At 38.5% G+C, this 12,400-nt stretch overlaps 1 protein-coding gene across 14 annotated transcripts in view; it reads left to right on the forward strand.

The window, feature by feature from the left end:
- The window catches only part of Hecw1 (HECT, C2 and WW domain containing E3 ubiquitin protein ligase 1), a 419,560-nt gene that overhangs the window by 319,824 nt on the left and 87,336 nt on the right, over window positions 1–12,400 (forward strand). For all 14 annotated transcript variants that reach the window (XM_074065380.1, XM_074065387.1, XM_074065388.1 and 11 more), the window contains 3 exons: window positions 1,213–1,352; window positions 3,259–3,380; window positions 5,280–5,465. In XM_074065380.1, coding sequence (XP_073921481.1) covers window positions 1,213–1,352; window positions 3,259–3,380; window positions 5,280–5,465 — 448 coding nt within the window. The remainder of the gene's footprint in view (window positions 1–1,212; window positions 1,353–3,258; window positions 3,381–5,279; window positions 5,466–12,400) is intronic.

The following is a 12,400-nucleotide window of genomic DNA, read 5'->3' on the forward strand; positions in this document are numbered from 1 at the left end:
ATCCCTTCATTCTCCACACTATGTCAGTGATCATTTTCAGTGTATATCTTGTCTGTTCCTATTTTTAAGCAGCTACTTATCACCAAGAACAGTGGTTCTCAAAGTCAATCTCTGCACTAGCAGCCTCAAGACAGCCTGGGAACTAGGTGAAATGTGAATCAGAAATGGAAAATCTTGAGCTCTACCCCACACCTTCAAATCAGAGACTCTGGGGTGGGGCACAGCGGTCTGTGTTTTAACAAATCCAGCAGACAATTCTGATGCTGCCCAGGTTGAAGAGCCTTGACCCAAACTGCTGCTGGGATACCTTTCAGGTGTTCCCCTCCCCTTTTGTGCTGGTCCCCACACATCCTAATGTCATTCTGAGCTTCTGGCTCTCCCAGGACCTACTTGTTCTTTCCTGACAAGCTCCTAGACATGTCCACACTCCAGCTTTAAATGTACATACCTTAGGAGTTTCCTTGTCTGCATGCCTGTCTCTTACATGACCAGAACAACATTTCACAGAGCAAGCGTTATGGCTTTCACACCATTTGCCCCTTTCCTCCCTCTCTGTTGTGTGTGTTCCAAGGACAATGTCATTTGATCCTCTGATTAATAGCCTAGCAGTGAACCTGCACCCTATGGGAAGGCTAGTAAATATTTAGTACCTGAGGAGGTGGCTGACTAGCAGGCAAACTGACTTCATCCCCAAGTTAGGTAGAAAAATAAAATGAACCTTTAAATCAACAGCAAATATTTGTCTGCCAGCTGCTTTTAGGTATATATTTCCATGCTCTCTACCTGATCATATCAATTACCTATCAAATAAAAACAAATGAGTAAAACAATTATTCCAACGTGTAGACTTATTATAATAATGTATAGGGCAATTCCATATCCTAGGTGTAATTTACTCCCACACTCTTATTTTAGACTTGGCTTGATTTTGCTTAATGTTGAGCATAGGCTAATTTGCAAGGTTAGTTATTATTTGCACTGATTTTTTAAACCACCATACTCAAACTTATCATAGCTTTCAAAATGAAAAGAAATCAAATAATCTAGAGATACTTGTCCTGCTAATGATTTTAGCTATGTTTTGGGAATTTTCAGCATTTCTTTCCTGACATTCAGTTCTTAACAGACTTCTCCAGTTGTCTAATTCAGAACAGTGGTATCCAAGCAAATTAACAGAAGTTAATTCCTATCTTTCTATTTTTTAATGTAAAGGTATCAAAATATTCAGCGAACCATTGCAACAGAGAGACCTGAAGAAGATTCTGGCAGTCAAAGCTGTGAGCAAGTCCCAGGGGGAGGAAACGGAGGTGGAGGGAGTGACTCTGAAGCTGAATCTCCCCAGTCGAACTTAGGTATTGGAGGAGACCCTGGGGATGGCTGTGTGACCAAAGTGTACAAGCCCCTTATCCTACCTTACGGGAGCCTACCCTAGGGTAAAGAGAACAAAAGAATGGATAGAGGACTAGGATGAGAAAGGGCCCCAACAGGGCAAGGGAGACAGCAGAGCCCCCCACCAGGACAATTAGAAGGAGTCATGGACAAGAAGTGAACAGAACTCTACCATCATGGTTTGGGGTCTAGAAAGAGGAAAGCAAATGGATTCTGGGGATATAGCTGAGTTTTCTGTGATATTTGTGCATCAGGGCAACTTTTATGGTGGCTTAATCATGTGTTGTCATATAAATGTATCTGTTGGTATCTTAAGGTTTTTCCACTTGTCAATAAAACATTCAATGAAAGTTCACAGTCTATTTCAAAGGAGCCATGTGATAACACTAGGAATAATTGCTTGCTTGCATTTAGAATAAATCCAGTTCTCCTGAGGGAGTAACCTGGGGACAAAGAAATTTTTCCAGCAGGCTTCTGGTTAGGAACACCAAGAGCATTTTTTTTACCGCCTACAGCATGCATCCAACAGGAGCCTAGTTCTCCTATCTTTGAATCTGCCTGAGTGGAACTCAGACAAGGATATTCAAAAGGCATGAGACTGGCTTCCACTTTTTGAACCTGTAATGATACCAGATTATCACAGTGACATCCTAATAATCCACTTTTTCTTTGAATCAGGGTTAAATGATGGCAGATTTATTTGCCAAAAAAAAGTCTCAGGGAAGTTGAACATTTTCATGTGACCTCTCAGGTGCAATAAACAGTTCCACCAACAATTTTAGTTGCTTATATTCTATTCATTTTTACCAGATATACTAACGAAGTTGACTAGATTGGGTTTTTCTGTTAATTTCTTTGTTCAGCCTTCTGAAAGAAACCATGGCAATCAATGGTCAAGTAATTAGAAACATGAAGAAAAAAAGGAACAGAAAACTGACTTTGAGGTTCGGTATTGGATCACTTGGTATTTACTGTGTAATAAACCATCCCCATATTTAATGGCTGAGACTCATACCCATGCACTTATCCTACAGCTCTACACATTGGCAATATGAGCCGAGCTGGACCTACTGGGTCCTCAGGATGCTGCTGGGCTCACAGCTGCCAATAGGCTGTGGTTTTGCTGGTGTGCCCCTTTCTGCAAAAACAAAAACAAAACAAAAAAGTCATAGCTATGCTTAGTAACTTATGATGAAAGTAAGAAAAAAATCATTAGATAAAGAGGAGATTTTAGAAGACTTGAGCCTAATGAAGTTATGCAAGAGCACTACTAGGAAGTAATTCTTAAATGACTTACAAAAACTGATACTGGTTGAGCATCTCTAATCCAAACTTCAAACTGTTCCAAAAAAATGAACTTTTTGAGTGTCAACATGATGCTACCAATGGAAAAATTCTACACCGTGGAACTTAGGTTCATGCACAAAATTATTAAACATATTTTATGAGCCAGGTGTGGTGGGACACACCTGTAATCCTAGCACTCAGGAGGCATGGTGGGAAGATCTCAAGTTCAAGGCCAGCCTGGGCTACACAGCAGTACCTTATCACCCACCCATAAAAATTGTGCAAGATTATTTTCTGGCTATGTATATTGGGTGTATATGAAATATAAATTAATTTTGTGTTTAGACTTGGATCCATCCTGAAGATATATCATCGTGTACATACAAATATTTCAGAATCTGAAAAAATCTGAAAGACTTCTGGTCTTGAACATTCAGAAAAGGGATGCTTGACCTGTAGCACACCTGGTTATGCCATCGTGAAAAGCAACAGTCTGCTGTGCAGGTGCTGTTGGGCAGAGAAGTACTGAGTTTGAAAGGACTTTTTCTAATGTATTCTGTTACTTTGCTTCACTTCTTCCAGATCTGAGGAGAGAAGGGTCACTTTCTCCTGTCAACTCACAAAAAGTCACCTTGCTGCTTCAGTCCCCAGCGGTCAAGTTTATCACCAACCCTGAATTCTTCACTGTGCTGCACGCCAATTATGTGAGTGCTTGCAAATGTAGAGAGAGCCAAGCTCCATCAGGACCCAAAACAAGCTTTGTGCAGTCATTTGAGAGATTAAAGAGACCAGAATTTAATCCCCATACTGAGAAAATAAAAAGACAATTCAGTCCACTGGTCTATAGTCCCTCTTCTCACTCTCCTTGAATCCCACAAGTAAGATGGCTGGATTTTGAAATGCTGTTGCCTCTTTAGGTTTTTGTAAGGCTCATATTAGTGAAAATTCCTTGGCAATTAATATGTGTTGTTTTATTTTAAAGGAAATAGGAATATGAAGTGACCAGATTCCCTTTTATAAAATCATTTCCACTAACGAAATCTTAAAATAAATTTCTCCTAGATAAATAAGTAGGTTTCCCTTTCATACATTTTTCAAATATTCTGATGACTTTGTGCATGTACTTTTTATTGCAGTTTGGGGGGATATTTTCCAGCAAACAATAACACAGTATCAGTATATCCATTAATTCTTCCATTCAACAAATATTTTCTGAAGTTCTGGTACAAATCTAGGTGCTCAAGTCACAAAGACAATATAAGAAGACACCTAGATAGATGTCTGTTTGGCAGAGCGACAATGTAACATGATCAGCCTCACATGACAGGACAGGGCCCAAACCTAGGGAGGATAAAGTGCCTGAGGAGCTCCATGGAGCAGAAAGCAACAACTGAATTGACTCGTAAAGGTTGAAAGTGGACAGGAAGAAGTACTAAGGGACAGTGTATTAAGTGGCTACAGTGTGGGTACCTGCAGACAGGAAAGAAGCGTGGAGACTCAGCAGTAAACACCTGGTATGCTATGCAAAAGAACCTGGATTGACTCCAGTGGGCAATGAGCGAAGATGAGAGAGCGATTCAGCCACTCAAGTGAAAGATGATCCAGGCCCACGCTCAGGAAGGGACTGTAAGCATGGAAAGGAATGCCTCAATTCAGAGAGATTTCTTAGGGCATCGATTATGCTCACATTCCCTGTGGTCACAGGTGGGTAAAAGATGAGGGCTCAAGAAGGAACGAGAGGTTTCTTTGGATCATTTGAATCATAACCTGAGTTAGTAATGATTCCATTAGATAGGTGCAGTAGTTCGATGCAGTGTTGGAGGTTGTGGTTGGAGAAGGAAGAGATTAGTGATTGAACTCAAAGTGGCTTTCCAGTGGTGCCATAGGAGCCAAAAAGGGGCAACGAGTATGGCAGGCACTACACTAGGCACTGGGCACCTGGTGGGCTTTGGGATAGCAGGAGTCGTTGATCCAACCTTCTCTGGTTTCACACAGTCTGTCTTTTCACTGCATGCATGTGCACACATTCACACACACACACACACACACACACCCCAGCCCTGCATACCATTAAATTGTCACTTGACACATTGACAGACTCCTAAAACTTTTTTTTCTTCTCATGCCCTGTATTATATAAAAGTCACAGTAATGTTACACCTCTGAAGTCTAGCCTCAAGTCCACAGGAATCGTAAATGACTATATTACTGTGTGTTAGACAAATAACAGGACCAAAGGCAGACCTCTGCAGTCCAAGAAAAGAATGGGAAGGAGAGGAGCCATGTTCAGAGTAACACAGGAAAGCTTGGGAGAGCCAAGTGAGACTGAGACTAGGGAGGAAGGCACAGAGATGCATGAGACATTGACAGTGTGCCAGGCTGCAGAGTCAAGTTGAACTGAGTTAGCAAACAGGTCCATATGTGTCAACAATGCACATTTGCTCTTTGAGCAAGATCCCTGCTTCTGGGAACTCCAGCTCAGGCTCACAGTAAATTACTGGGTAGCTATCACATTGTATCAGATTAAAGTATTCACCGTGTGCATAGGTTGTTTTTCTCTGGATTTCTCACTCTCTGCCCTGATCTGCCCTGAACCGTCTCAGAGTGCCTACCGAGTCTTCACCAGTAGCACCTGCTTAAAGCACATGATTCTGAAAGTCCGGCGAGATGCTCGCAATTTTGAACGCTACCAGCACAACCGGGACTTGGTGAATTTCATCAACATGTTTGCAGACACACGGCTGGAATTGCCCCGGGGCTGGGAGATCAAAACAGACCAGCAGGGAAAGGTAAGTGTGAGGAAGGTGTGGTGTTTTCTCCAAATAATGATTCGTCAAGTAGAAGACTCTGAAGAAAAAAAAGAGGGGATTGTGGGCACAAATTCCATGTGTTTCAGAGATGCGTTATTGGGCTCCAGGAAGAAGGGAGGCGATAACTGCCCACACTGGGGGCGCTTCTCAGCTCAACGCTATTGCAGAGGAAATGGGCAACTTGCTATGCATTATGGGATGTTTAGTAGCATCCTTAACCTCTGCCCACTAGATACCAGTGGTACCCCAATCTTGATATTGTTGTGTCCCCTGAGAATGCGAGATCATGTTCAATGGAGAACTATCTACATCATTTAAAATTTACATTTGGAATGGGAAAACACGTCTGTTCAATTGCTATCTTTTGAATTGCCTCCTTACACAGACAATTCTCGGGATAAAATTATTGGCTAAATGGAGGTGGCATTATTGCATTATTTGTTGTAATTTCCCTAATAAATTCCTTAAAACAGCCTGCCAAACAGATGGAGTTTTCTGGGCCCATGTGATGTTGCTGGCCTGTATTTTTCCTCTGTGTGACCTTAACCCAAGTACCTCATCCCAGCAATGCTTTGGTAGTCTAGCTGAGTAGAATGTTCTCTTAGGCATCACCAGTCACCTCAGTGTATTTACAGAACAGGCCACAAGTGCTAAAAAGTCATCTCTGAATAATCTCTTAGGAACTTTGCTAGAGACCATCCCTCCCTCTGTTAATGTCAAAGCAAACAGAAAGTCTGCCAGCAAACATGTCTCTTAATAGGAAGTGGCATTGCACAGCTACCTGCTTCTGTGACTGTGCACTACAAAGCCACAAGTCCCCCAGTGGGGTTGATGGGGCATCATTGTCCTCTGGGAGCCACAGATTTATCTCTTCAAATGGCTTAGTTTTCCTGTGAGCCAGTGCTCCTTAGAGTGTGTTGGACAAAGAATGTTAAGTCTGTTAGTGAAAAGACTGTCTAAGACCAGCTCCTCTGGAATCAGGGGTGAATTGCAGCATGGGAAGAGACATTCCTTGTATAGTAGAAAAGCCACCCTGGCCAGAATCTACCCACAACCCTGGGGTCTTCTCATTTGTGTCTGTGGCTTCCACTGAGAGAATGATAGTGATTTATACCTTGCAGATATGCATTAGGTTGGGAAATAAAGCCAGAGCCAGAGCAGAAAGTAAAGGAACATCTTATCAGAGCAGGGGTACATGCGTCTGGTCCCAGTAGTTTTCAGTAGCCATGTTTACATGTGTTGCTTAATCAAGATGCCAAGAGGACGTTATGAACCAATGAACAGAATGCAGTGTTTATTATGCTAATAGCATATACTCATGTGAATGACTTGCTTAGCCTTGGGTTCCCATGAACAATGCTCTTGCACTAGGGCAAGGAGACCAGAAGAATGACAGGGAGGCCTCCAAATGCAATAAGCTCTGGTTCATATATACAGCAGATGATACCCTCACCTCCTAGTCATCACATTAACAGAAAGCATAATGGCTGAGATATACACAAAAGGTTTTTTAATCTTTTCAATATGCAGTCATTCACAATATAAAAGCTATCTACAAGAAAAATAAAAATCAGACAACCTCAAATTTCCCAGCCCCAAAATAAACTACAGAAATCCATAGAGCAAGGACCACAAGATAGTAGATATGACTTAACAATTTCATAAACAGATAAATTGTGGTCATTTGTGTACAAGATCAGAGTTCCCCCTCTTTTCTTACCCATCCTAATCAAATGCCAAAAGCCATTCTCCAGATGGATGATGAATGAAGGAAAATGACAAATCGAAAATGGACAAGTCATAGTAGGAAAAGGACTAGTGGTGAATACTCAAATTAATCAAATATAGAAATGTTAAGTATAAGTGATTACTTTTACAAAGCTTTAAAATATATCAGGAAAGCCTGAATAAAATATGGGGAAAGATGTATAATAAAAGCAGAAAAGTAATTTAATAGTAAGCTGGATCAACATCCCCAAACTGAAATTCAGAAGATGAGGAAGCAGCAAGAGGGAGGTGGCAGGGAAGGGAAGTTGCCCTAAGCTCCAAGCTGAGTGTAGTGGGGGTCAAGTTGTGCAATTTGCAGAACAAAGGCTACAGGCAATCGTTTGACATACTTAAAAGGCAACTGCTTGTACCACTTCAAACAAGATTTTTCTTTTCCACATTCCTACAAAAGATAAAAATCAAGCAAAACATAGTTTGTGTAGCAAAATGCTAAAAAATTCTGCAAAGAAAATAGAAATAATAAAAATAAGATAACAAAAGTAAAGCCAAGCATAACAGTTCTGTCAAGTAGAATTAGGATAAGCTTACATGCCACAAGGAAAACACTTGCAGGTTTGGTAACAAGCAGATCCAGTTTATACAAGGTCATATCTAAGAAATGATCCAGAAACTTGAAAAAAAAAAGAGTAAATGTTAGTATAGTGTGAAAACAGTAACAGACAGATCAGTGGTGGTGTATTAGTATATAAAGGCAAGTTCAAATTCATAATCACTAAGTGGGGTCAGAGAAATATTTTATTTTAATCAGTGACACAATTAAAGACACAATAGAGCTAGGCACAGTGGTACATGCCTGTAATCCCAGGAAGAGGCTGAGACAGGAGGATCATCTCAAGTTTAAGGTTGGCCTGAGCTACAGTCCATTTTTCAAAACAAAACAACAATAAAAAAGATATACTATATCTTATAAGCCAAATAACACCATATTATATTAAATAAAGAAAAAGAAATAAAGAAATAGTCATAAGAAAAGTTGTCTTACATCCATCAGTCTGACAGATTAAAAATGGAAGTCAGAACTTGAATAATGTAATTTTGTATTAATGAAACACTTATTAATATTTTTGCTAAAAATGGAGCTTACATAAATGATTAAACAAAATGTTATGTACTCAATGGAATATTACTCAATCTTAAAAAGGAATGAAATTTTGATACATGGTACAATGCAAATGAACCTTAAAACCATGCTAAGTGAAATAAACTGACATAAAAGAGTAACTATTGTATAATTATATTTATATGAGGACCTAGAATAGTCAAATTCATGAAGACAGAAAATAGAACCAAGGTTATCAGGGGTATAAGAAAAACAATAAGAAGTTACTTAATGGATGCAGAGTTTCAGTTCAAGGAGACGGGAAGTTTGATGAGTGGTAACAGTGCACAGCAGTTACCTTACATCACGCCACTGAATGGCACACTTAAAAATGGTTAAAAATGGCCAACTTATGTTACATTGGCCATGACAAAATAAGTCAAAAAATAGGACTTACACCTTATTTTCAAGATCCTATGAGACCCTTTTTGAGTTATAGCATTCACTACCACAAAAAAAATATTAAAAAGTAGAAGATATCCAAATGGAATTCCATGACCACAAAGCAATAAAGCTCAATTTATTTTCTTTTTTTTTTTGTTATTGTTTTTGTTTTTTTGTTAACCTAGAAGGTAACACCCACGCACAGGAAATCAATGTGAGTCAATGCCCTGTATAGCTATTCTTATCTCAACCAGCAAAAACCCTTGTTCCTTCCTATTATTGCTTATACTCTCTCTACAACAAAATTAGAAATAAGGGCAAAATAGTTTCTGCTGGGTATTGGGGGGGGGAGTAGGTGGTAAGGAAGGGGGTGGGGGCAGAGGGGAGAAATGAACCAAGCCTTGTATGCACATATGAATAATAAAAGAAAAATGAAAAAAAAAACAAATTTCACAACAATTTATAAGAATAAATCCTTCCCAGCTAGGGATCCAAAATCATGTTCTAAATGACTATTGCTTTTAAAATCAAGTACTGAAAATAAAAGTTCTTGTTTTTAGTATCAAACAAGAAAAATAAATACAAAGTATAATCTTCCAAATCAAAAACTTAGAGAAAGGATAATAGCAACAGTAATTAAGGCAGAAATGTATGAATTATAAATATAAGAAATAATGTAACAGTTGTTGTGAAAGAGAAATAAATCGATGTAAGGAAATTATTCAATAAAACCGAGTAATTGAACTCAGATGTAACAGATTCAGGACATTTTTTTAAAAGACAAGTTGTATTTATAGGTATACAAATGTATGAGATCACTGTTAGAAAACCTACAAGAAATGAACTATTTTTAAAATACTGTATATAAATGATAAATAATCAATTTGGGAAATATAAAAAGTCGAATGGATTTGTAGTCCTGCAATATGTGAGAAAATGCATTGATGAATTACTTTCCTACTTCCAGATATGTTTATGATCTACTCTAGACATAGGAAAAAAATGTAAACTGCATAGTTCTTCTTATTAAATAATCACAGTTTTGCTAGTAACACCAGAAAAAAAAAGTAACACTTCATGGCACAGACTTTGGTACATCCACGCCATAGAATATTATTACTCAGCAATAAAAAAAGAATGACTGCAACTCAACGTAATTGCTTGGATGAATCTCAAGCAATTTTTTTGAATGAGTGAGTAAAAAAACGGTCAACTCGAAATGATAAAATATTGAAGAATTACAAAATTTGAGAAATGGAGAACAGATTAGTGGTTGCCCAGGTGTTATTGGTATGATGGGAATGGGGAGGAGGTGAATCCAGTTGTAAAAAGGCAATTTGAAGGATCCTTGTGGAAATGAACTTTTCTGCATCCTGACTGTGGTAGTGATACGTGATCCTTCATGAGTGATAAAATTGTATCGAAGTAAATACCCATGAATAAAAATAAAACTAGAGAACTTTCTATCGTAAAAAACTATAGGCTATAGGCAGAACTTGCTGCAGTTCCCAAAAGCTCGTATTAAAAAGTGAAATATTTAGGATTAAAGTTATAGCTCAGTGGTAGGAAACATATTAAACATGCATGAATCCCTAGATTCAATTCCTAGCATGAAAAAAAGAAATATTAAATTAGGCAGTATAGTAAAAGAATGACTTATCACAATTAAATAGATGATGGTCATTTACTACTAGAAAATCTGTTACTGATTTTTCAGCAATATTTTATAAGCTATTGAGGAATTTCAATAGTATTTTAAACAATATTTTACAAATTACTGAGGAATTTCAGCTGATCATTGTAAGATATGTTAGAGAAGAAGGCAATAAAAACTAAATACAATTTACATTTTAGAAACAAAATAGTATTCCTAGTAAATTAATTGATTCCAAAATAAGATATGTTCTCCTCAATATTACAGGAAAAGAGGTAATACCAACAGTCTTTATGAAGGAAACAAAATTATTATTATTTGCTAGTGAGAATCAAAGAGAATGTATCGAAAGCAGTAGTTTATGTGATGGCTTACTTAATATAAAAGCCATCCCACTAGAAGTATATGTTGTTTAACTGTGACAAAAATACCTGAAACAACCAATTTATAAGTGAGAAAGATTTATTGTTGCTCACGGTTTCAGAGGTTTCAGTCCATGGTCAGTTGGCCTGTGGCTTTTGGCCCTGTGGAAAGGCAGTGAATCATGGTAGGACCGCATGGAGGAGAGACTTGTCCACCTCATAGCAGACTGGAAGCAATGAGAGGGACAGGAACAGGGAGAGATCCCAGTGTCCCCTTCAAGGGCATTCCCCTAATGCCCTAATTACCTTCTAGCAGAACCACCTCCTAAAGATTTCACCACTTCTCAATAGGTCTACAGACTGGAGGACTAAGCCTTAAACACACAGACCTTTGGAACACATTCATGATCTAAACTACAGTTGGGTGCTGGGGCTTATACCTATAATCTTAGCTGCTTGGGAGATTGAGATTGGGAGAATCACAGTTCAATGCTACTCTGGGCAAAAAGCTCACAATAGCTGGGTGCAGTAGTGTGCACCCAGCTACATGGAAAGCTGAGATTGGAAGAATTGTGGTTGCAGGCCAGCACAGACAAAAAAGTTTGCACGGCCCATCTTAACAGAAAAAAGCTGAGCATGGTGGCATATACCTGTCATCCCAGTTAAAGCACGAAATGGATCACAGTCCAGGACAGCCCGGACAAGACCCTATCTCCAAGATAACCAGAGCAAAAAGAGCTGGAGACATGACTCAAGCAGTAGAGTGCTTGCCTAGCAAGTAGAAAACCTTGAGTTCAACCTCAATACCACCACAAAACAAAAAAATGATTCAAACTATAGCAGAATATGAATACATTTTCATGACTACAGAAGCCACTCATAAAACAACAAACAGCATCATATTTTACTCTTGAAACGTTGTTGTTTTCCCATCAAAATTAAGGACAAGGAAAGGTTGCAATTATCACCTGTTACTTAACATTGTGCTACAACTTCTCACCAGTGTTACAAGAATGGAGGTAAAAATAAAAGAGCTGGTGTAGAGGAGCCAAAATCATGGCTATACAGAAATGAAAATCAAAGATGATACACTTAAAATAATAGCTTACTTGATAGAAGCTTTTAATATGATGAATAGACCACAAGATATGAATAATAGCTTTTGTAGGTACCAGCAATTGTGAGTTATAAAATATTATAGGAAAAGAAGTATTCAGAAAAGCAACAAATAATATTAAATACCTAAAACTACTTTCATCATAAATATGTGTCTTTCAAGAAGTCACTACACAACTTTATGAAGAGAAAATCTTTCATGGACAGTATCAGAAATAGGAAATAAGTATACCGACTATTATAAAGAATGAATTCTAGGTCAGGCATTTTGGTGCATGCTGTAATCTCAGATACTTTAGAGGCAGAGCAAGAAGGATCACTGTCTGAGGCCAACCTGGACCAATGTGTGAGCCCCCGTTTAAAAACAAATTGAAGCAAATATGACTGGTTGCATCGCTCAAGTAGTGCAGCACTTTCCTAGCTGCCTGAGGTGCTGAATGCAAACCCCAATACATCACTCAAAAATAATAAGAATAAATCCTCTCCCAAATAATTTCTAATCTTAAAATGA

The sequence above is a fragment of the Castor canadensis genome, chromosome 2, assembly GCF_047511655.1.
Source record: "Castor canadensis chromosome 2, mCasCan1.hap1v2, whole genome shotgun sequence".
NCBI lineage: Eukaryota > Metazoa > Chordata > Mammalia > Rodentia > Castoridae > Castor > Castor canadensis.